This window comes from Echiichthys vipera, assembly GCF_963691815.1.
Source record: "Echiichthys vipera genome assembly, chromosome: 5".
Taxonomy (NCBI): Eukaryota; Metazoa; Chordata; class Actinopteri; order Perciformes; family Trachinidae; genus Echiichthys; species Echiichthys vipera.
This window is the reverse complement of record NC_139830.1, coordinates 22,808,254-22,817,499: the sequence shown is the minus strand read 5'-3', so window position 1 is coordinate 22,817,499 and position 9,246 is coordinate 22,808,254. Positions and strand designations below refer to the sequence as shown.

Here is a 9,246-nt window from a genome sequence, read left to right as displayed (position 1 = left end):
TAATGTTTGTTATTATTTCCTCATCAGTTTTACAGTCCACAAAGTACAGTGATTGAGTCATTATTGAGACAAGCACACAATTTAAACACTTGCTACTAAATTGTATCATACAAAATTTAATATTCCTTTTTACATTTCAATATATTGAAAGTGCATTCATCCCTGCAGTGAGTTCACTTTCACAACTGTAACTTTGTAACTTTCATTTACATATATTTCATCATATCTTTCTAAGATATGACTTAAGTATGAATATTACAGAGAGAAATATATTTATTTATATTATTATTTATTTACAACATATTCGTAAGACTGATAAAGCTCATACCCAGATATGTGTTAATTCTCCTCAGTGCAGTAATACATGGAATATAGATATCACATTCTGAAATTGAATTCTTAATTTAGGTCACATAATATACAATGCAGGTGTACCCTGGCACGATTCCTCTACTCATGTTTAATCAAAATCCCAAACTTGTTACAACTTGGTTGAACAAACATTTCTTTTTAAGAACATTAATATGTTCTGCTTCAGTTCTTTAGTTTTCAATCCATATATAATGGGGTCCAAGATAGGGGGAAATATTAAAACTGACACACCAAGAGCTTTTCTAAGGAATGGGGATGCACTCTCAATGCGATGAGCAATGAGTGTAAAGGAAGTATTTATTTGTAGGATTAAGAAAACAACTAAATGTGTACCACATGTCTGAATGGCTTTTCTCCGGGCATCTGTTTGATTAGTCATGACACACGTGCGCAAGATTTGTGCATATGTGTAAATTATCACTGACAGAGGTCCACCCATAACCACAATTATAGTAACTAATCCATAGTAGTTGTTGACTCTAGTGTCCTCACAGATTAGTTTTAACAATGATGGATTGTTACAGTACAAATCCACTATATTCTTCCTGCAAAATTTAAACCGTGCAACCAGCACAAACAACGTAAACATCATTGAGAAATTAATCAGCCATATAAAAAGAATAATTCTGATTAAATGATTTGGACTCATGATAGCATTATACCTTAAAGGACAACATATAGCAACATATCTGTCATATGCCATTGCACTCAAGATCAGCAAGTTTCCTGTACCATAAACATGAAACAGAAAAGCCTGAATAACACACGCAGGATGGGAAATCGTTCTATTCTGTGTCACAATGCTGAAAAGAAAATGAGGGAAAAAAGCTGTAGCACCCACCATGTCACTAATAGGCAGGTTGAGCAGCAGGATAAACATGGGTTTGTGCAGCTTTTTACTCACAGCAATAGTTGTTAATACTAACAAGTTGCAAAAGACAATAATTAGATAAGTAAGTGTGCCAAATACAAACGCTGGATAAACATGTGTAGTGGATAAGCCCAATGGCACCAGTGTCAGCAATTCCCTAGTAGAGGCATTCGTATACATAACCATACCTACTTTATTATGTTCTCCCTAATTGGAGGAAAGAATGTTCCTCGCTACTAAGATCAGCTGACGATGGATCTTTACCTGTAATAAATATTTTAATAACAAGCAATTTTGAATAAAGTGCTAGGATGCTATTGATTCAAATGTACCCCTGGCTATATACCTGTTGCAGCACGTTATCTTACCCTGCATCTGCACTGTGTGGGAGCAATTCAAAAAAAGCTCTTTTATTGCCATGTACCGTAAACACAAAGATGACTCATGAGATTTGAGAGCACATTACGTCAGCTGGTGAAACTGTTGAAACCAATTTGTCATGCAATGTGGTTTCAAAATAGCCCCATTTGCAGAATATTAACAACAGAAGGAAATTTTGTAAAATGCATATATATATATATATATATATATATATATATATATATACACACACACACACACACACACACACACACACACACACACACACACACACACACAGACACAAATGTAATATATTTTTGGACTATATATACAGTATATATAACCTCAATGAGGCTGCCTGGTTGAGTTTCAAACTGAGTTTTATCATACTGGATAATAATTTTGTCAGATAAGACAGTTATTTTCTCTTAACCTATAAAAGGTATTTTAGCCCTGCTTTTATTCATATATTTCCCATTCTAATTCAGTTCAGTTATTAACAAACGTTTAAGGTCATTGTTTAGTTTACTGAGATATTTTGACATATAAGTACTTTTTAGTGATTAAAGAGGTATCATTTTGTTATAACTTTCTGTTTATTGTTTGTGTGTAACTATTACTTTGTTTTTATTGTATGAGGATAAGTTTCTATATTCATGAATCCACTTCTGGTAAAATACAGATGTGGTCTTAATGCCCCTAAACACCCAAACAGGTGGTTTCAGTTAATCCGTTGATTAGACCTCTTCTCAGGACTGTGTGGGTGTGTCTACTGTGATTGATTGACATCTTCCTGAGTCTCCTGTTAGCTCTGTTTCACCTGTTAAGGCGGGACAAAGTACATTTTTATCATTCTTAGTGGTAGACGGACATTTATGACCTCATAAATTCCCATCAAATTCTCATCAAAGACCCGCCCACCTTGAACCCAAGCAGAGGTCTAATCAGCCAGAGTAACTGAAAACACCTGTGTGGGTGTTCAGGGGCTTTAATAGAAAGTGTTACATATATTCATTGATGTTATTTTGGGAAGTTGTGTTGTTTTGATATTCATAAATCTGAAGAAAAGTTGGCCTGTAGTGATCAAAGTGTATAGCCTAATACATTTATTTGAAAATTGCAATACATTAAAAAACAATTAATGCAGAAACTCATAGTATCAGTCTCATAGTGACAATTTCAGTCAGACAGGATAATGCATATATTTACGATGGTGTAATGATAAGATATTAAATGCTTAGCAACGCATGCTTAGCAACAGCCCCTGGTACAGATATAAGTGAAATAAAACCTTCCTTTTTGAGTAAAGACCAATACTTTATACTTTTACTACTACTACTACTACTCTTTTAAACAGGAATAAACATGTAGAAAAGCGATATTTCAATCTGCTCTGTCTACATGCAGTGTGTGATGCGGACTACTGAGCATTAATTGCCCATCAAAAATAATAGTACTGTTAAAGTTTTATATATAGTTGCCCTTTGTCACTACGTGCACATACTGGTAGGGCTAGTACGCGTGCCAGTCTATAGACCATGTGCAAGCGTAAGTGCACAAACACAGCAAAATGTCCAAACATTTACTTTTTTTTTCGTGTTGATTTAGTACACACAGGTGAGGCAGTAGACTTCTTTATCCAGTGCTCACAATACACAATAGCTCACAAATATTTTGCAGCGTTGCACACCATGGCATGGTCAAAAATCGTCTGATTCACAAGTGTGCTTGCGCTCATTAAACCACCTGACTATAAAGAAAACCACGGGCCTGAATAGATGCCGTCACCTACTGGCACAAATTTGCATGAAAACACACTGAACAAAACCAAAAATTATGCGTTACTCCCTTCCTGCACCCATCCTACATTTCGCATATGGTCGGCTAAAGGCCTCAAAACGCTTAAGGACCTGTATGACGAAGGGGTTTTTGCGTCCTTTGCATCTACATATGTCAGCAAAATACAGCCTGCCTAATAGCCACTTTTTCTGGTACCTTCAAATGAGACATTTTATCCAAAAGCAATCCCCACATTTTTTCGAACCGCCCCCCTGAAGTTGAGCTGAACCAATTCCTGTCTCTCATCGTACAACACAAACGACGTATATAGCTGTCATTTATAATAAGATTGCTCTTCTGGGCCCAATCCACACTGCCTCACCTAAAAATGCATGGGAAAAGGATTTGGGGGTAGACATTACTGATGACCAGTGGAGGGACATTCTGAAACTGGTTCACTCATCCTCGATATGTGCAAGGCACGGCCCTATTACAGTGGAAGGTGCTTCATAGAGCCCATTTTCACCAACGCTTAATACTATAACCTATTGACAGTGATGCTTGTAAGCAGTCCCCAGCCGACCATGCACACATGTTCTGGACGTGCCCGGAGCTTGCTGAATTTTGGTCCGATATATTTCAAACCCTTGAACAGGCTCTTAACACAAATTTGGAACCCAATCCCCTGACTGCTCTTTTTGGGCTCCCTCCGTCTAAAAATCTGCCCATTACTACATAGCGTGTCGTGGCCTTTACCACCCTGCTCGCCAGACGTAACATTCTCCTTAAATAGAAACATGTTTCTCCAACGACTCATAATAGTTGGATACATGAAATTTTACAATGTCTACGGTTAGAGAAGTTAAGGGTTTTTACAGAAGGGATGTTTGACAGCATTCCACAAAACTTGGGATGCACTGCACAGCTTTTATTATTCATAGTCTCACTGTTATTCTTATGATGCTGAGGATGCTTCCTACTTGGAAGGAAAGAACCCCCCCCCCCCTTTTTTTTCTTTAATTACTTTATTTACTTTTACTATTACTTACAGATTTTTACACTGTTTTGTCTCATTGTACCTTAATTATTAACTTATATGTTAGTTAATTAGCTTGACATGGGTTGTTGGGAGGGATACTGGGATTCATGTAGGGTTTTGTGTTTTTCTTTTCCACTTTAAAGCAGACGCTCTGATGCAGTATGCAATTGTTGTACCTTTCTTTGGCTGTCTGAAAAATTCAACAAAGAAATTTGGAAAAAAAAACAAAAAAAACAAAAAATGAACAATCTGGCTCCAACAGTACATATAACGTTAGAAGCGCCACAATGCAGTCTCTCATCCACTGCCGTATTAAACATGATATCATCGGACCTTGTAGCATCCTTCATTCTTTCTTATCTTCAAAACACAGTATTTTTCAGAGTTGGCTGCAGAGATAGGATCCTGCACGGCATGCAGCAGCGTCTGTGTTGATCCTGAAGTGATGTAATTCAATAGGGAGTGTAAAACAAAACACTGGAGTTGTAAAACAAAACACTATTTTTTCGACTTTTGCTACTTTTAGTCTCGTAAACCTGCAACTTTATTTTCTTGTAGATTTGACACTTTATTCTCATAAATCTGTGACATTTTTCTCAAAATATTACCCCCCTCCCCCGGGTCCGTAATCATTTTTTTTTAAATACTTGTCCCTAATACGCCGTTGTAGATATTTCCTCTTAAAATGTCTAATTTCATTCTATGGATTTGAGAAAACAATAACAGTATGATGCCATGTTCTGTAAAATATAATTTATACATTTTGAAGCTTACATCACATTGTAGCATTAAAATGTGTGTGAAGAACTGGAACAAGGTAGGGTAACATTTAAGCACCTTATAATGAGAAAAAAATTATTGTGCGTGCATTTTCTGAGCTCCAAATATTTGTTACTGTCTTAAATTTTATTTCAGCGTTGTCCCATGACATTTTGACTGGTGTCATCATATGATTCTTAATTAAAAAACTTAAAATACAATGTTTGAAAATAAGATTTTTAGTAACAAGTAAATAAACTTGAAAACCTTATTATCACTGGGCTTTATATACATTTTAGTATACATTCCGTACTTTTATTAAGAAACAATTTTCCCTAATTATTCCCCTGTAGCTTATGTAGTCTTGCATAGCCTCCATAGCACTGGAGAAGAGTTTGGCTGCACTGTTTATCATTCAACCGTCTCATTGTATCAATCATATGTCAAATTACAGAGGATCATGAGGAAATTACAGAAGTTTCACACAGAGAACAGGCACATACTCAAAAGATTTGGATTAATTTATTTTATTTCATTGTAAAGATATAGGGAATTTCTTTCTACATCAATACCCCATATTATAGTCCACACATTAAAAATGAATACACATTTCGGGAATACACAAAGCAGAGTATATCTATGTTTCCCATGTTTTGATTAAAATATGATGTAACTGTTGGAGTTTATTTTATTTACAATAATGATTTTGTTCATATCTCAAAGCAATCTTTCAGTTCTGAAATCATTAATGTGATTAATTTCCACAGCCTCTCTCTCACATTACTTACAGTACTGTTGTCCTTATTATTTATTAAAATAACTTACAATAGAATTCTCGGGAAGAGAAATTACCTCAGCTTTTTCATATCATCTGTACTTTTTTTTAAAGGGTGGTAATGCTCATAAACATGCAGTATGATAATGTTCGTAAATATATATTTTTAGAGCATTAGATAATTTACAAATTCAGAAAACATGTAATCATCAAATGGAGAAATATATGTTAAAAACACATGACAAATATTTTTATAAAATTACACTGGATTTGAAAATCAACATTAGTTTAGGTTTAACGAAAAGTATTTCATATAAAAGCTAAACGTGGTTACAACTGTGTTGAACCTGCTTTTCTCTTTACTAACATCATGATGCTCTGCTTCAGTTCTGTAGTTTTTAGTCCATATATTATTGGGTCCAAAAAGGGAGGGAAAATTAAAATTGACACACCAAGAGCCCGTCTGATAAAAGGGGACACACTATTAATTTGATGAGAAATTTGAGTAATGACGACATTGAGTTCTAGGATTAAGTAGACAACTAAATGTGTACCACATGTCTGCATGGCTTTTTTCCGAGCACCAGACTGATCTGTCAAGAAACATGTACGCATAATCTGTGCATATGTGAATATTATTATTGACAATGGTCCACCTTGGATTAAGATTATAGAAATCATCCCACTGTAGTTGTTCACTCTGGTGTCCTCACATACCAGCTTCAATAATGATGGATTGTTACAGTACAAATCCACTATATGTGTCCTGCAAATTGTTAACCGTATAAGCATCAAAATCATTGTGACTATCATAGAGAAATTTATAATCCATATTAAGGTAATAATTCTAACTAATTTATGTTGAGTCATGGTGGCATTATAGTTCAAAGGACAACATATAGCCATATATCTGTCATATGCCATTGCACTCAAAATCAGCAAGTTTCCTGTACCATAAACATGAATTAGAAAAGCCTGAATAAGACACGCAGGGTGAGAAATCACTCTATTCTGTGTCACAATGCTGAAAAGAAAATGAGGGAAAAAAGCTGTAGCACCCACCATGTCACTAATAGGCAGGTTGAACAGCAGGATAAACATGGGTTTGTGCAGCTTTTTACTCACAGCAATAGTTGTTAATACTAACAAGTTGCAAAAGATAATAATCACATATGTTAAAGTCCCAAACAAAAATGCTGGGTAAATACTTGCATCAGGTATGCCCAGTGTTTCCATAGTTAGTAAAACTGCTGAAGATGAATTTGCGTACATTATGGTGATGTTATTGTTGCTTATTCTTTTGAAACAATTGCCAACTGATTAAGAATCCCTATTAACAAATCTTAGGTTAAGTGCTATGGAATATTTCAGTTGTGCGATGTGATATCTTACCTCTGGCAGTAAGTTATTTTTGTCTAACCTGCAGCCAAACTTTGTTGTAAGATGTAACGTAAAAGACTCAGCTTCTTATAGACATTTCCACTATGGTCGACTACCTTAAATGAGGCGGGTCTATCTTGCCAAAAAGACGCTCAGGAGGCCGTTTGGGCCTCTTTTGTCCCCTGAGATTTACCCGATTGCTGATTGGATGTAGCTCTCAGTGGGATCTGACGTGTGGTAGTACAGACGCCACCACAACAAGGCAAAGTAGAGTAGACACATGGGGCCTCATTTATCAATCTTGCGTGAAAACGGGTGCAGATCTGAGCGCAGAATTGGTCGTAGGAAAGGACCCACGTGTGATTTATGAAACATTCTTATCCGACCAATCTCCGCGTACGAATGAGCAGGCCTTGATAAATGCGGCGGCTGAATTCGATCGTCATTAACATGTTACACCCTTAAATATTCCTGGTTCGTAGGCCTCGCCCACTGAGGTCAAACACGGAGAGATGAAACACTTGTTGGAAAAGAAACTTTTCCGACACACAGATCGGCATCCTGGCATCCGAGATGGAGCAAAATAAAGATGTGCTTTTTGTCAGTCTTAGGAGTGGAATAAAAGGGGCCCTTAAAAACGCTGTATGGAAAGGAATAACGGAGGCAGTCAACCCGAAGCAGCGCTCCACTGTGACCCGTGTGCGCCTGTGCGCACTGTTGGACAGGTGTTGGGCCGTATTCAGCACCCCTGCCGTGAAATGCACCCCCTCACATTATAGGTGATATTCTGGATCAGAAGGCTGTTGTTTCCACCTATAGGAGTAGTTTATATACACAGGTAACCCAATTAAAAGCAAACACTTTTGAACCTATGAATTGCAAGAAAAACTGGGATTATATTTAGGAAACGCTAAGTCAAATACATTCAACTTGCTCAAAAGATCCATTTAATTCATTTTGTAATTATGGCTGCAATATATTTCCACAGAACATACAAAAAGGGGTTGTTTTGTGTTCGCTATTATCCAAGTTTGTGACTTTAAACTCTTTAAAATAGTTTAAAGACTGTAAGTAACCAATGTTCTGGCCGTTGTGGGTTAGCTGTATATAAACTACTCCTTTAGGTGGAAACAACAGCCTTCTGATCCAGAATATCACCTATAATGCGAGGGGGTGCATTTCACGGCAGGGGTGCTGAATACGGCACAACACCGGCGCTCTTGCTCTGTAGCGGGGTTATTAGGTATACCGTTAGAGGATAACCTTTGTCATCTAGAAGAACCATACGGAGATGTTAATCATCTGATACCTGGTTTGATTTAATTCAATTTATCGAGGGTAGCCACTTACCAAGGAGATGACTTTGGCTCTGCATTGCGTCTTGCTGCAGCCGCGCGCCAACACATTCATTCATTAATTCAATGTTGGGGTCGCGGGGGGCTGGAGCCGAGCTGTTTTGATATTTAAAAGAATCGTGTGTCCCCCCGGCCACCACGTTTAAAAGCGATAGCTTGGCATCACAAATCACCTGTACATTTATCGAGTAATAGTTTTTGCGATTGATCAATGCGTAATCATTCATGGGCGGTGCCTTCAGACGCAATGAGTACAATCAATTGCTCCAACGACAATTTTTATTTTTTTTATTAGTTTTAAGAATCCGTTTCGATCTGTTCTTAATATGTGACTAATGACAACTTAATGACAGCTGAGGTTTGTTCATTATTTTCAGCCAGATTTTGCTGTGCTGCACCGCAAATACACAGGCTCCAATGTGCGTACACGATCTCAGACCAGACGTGAGATTTGATCGTAGCTCCCGCTCACGTCCAAATTGATAAATGCCGACGTTTGCCAGGAAATGGTCGTACGCACGTTTGATAAATGAGGGCCATGGTGTAGAAGAAC

The 9,246-nt window shown here is 37.1% G+C and overlaps 1 protein-coding gene across 1 annotated transcript; it reads right to left on the bottom strand.

Moving 5' to 3' along the window:
• Positions 1 to 481: 481 nt before the first annotated feature.
• LOC310946762 (olfactory receptor 1M1-like) lies at positions 482 to 7,230 on the bottom strand (the record flags this gene model as incomplete). The annotated part of the gene is made up of 2 exons (XM_083913316.1): positions 482 to 1,162; positions 6,970 to 7,230. The coding sequence occupies 2 exons, from the start codon at positions 7,228 to 7,230 to the stop codon at positions 482 to 484; spliced, it is 942 nt and encodes a 313-aa protein (XP_083769442.1).
• Between the last annotated feature and the right edge of the window lie 2,016 nt (positions 7,231 to 9,246).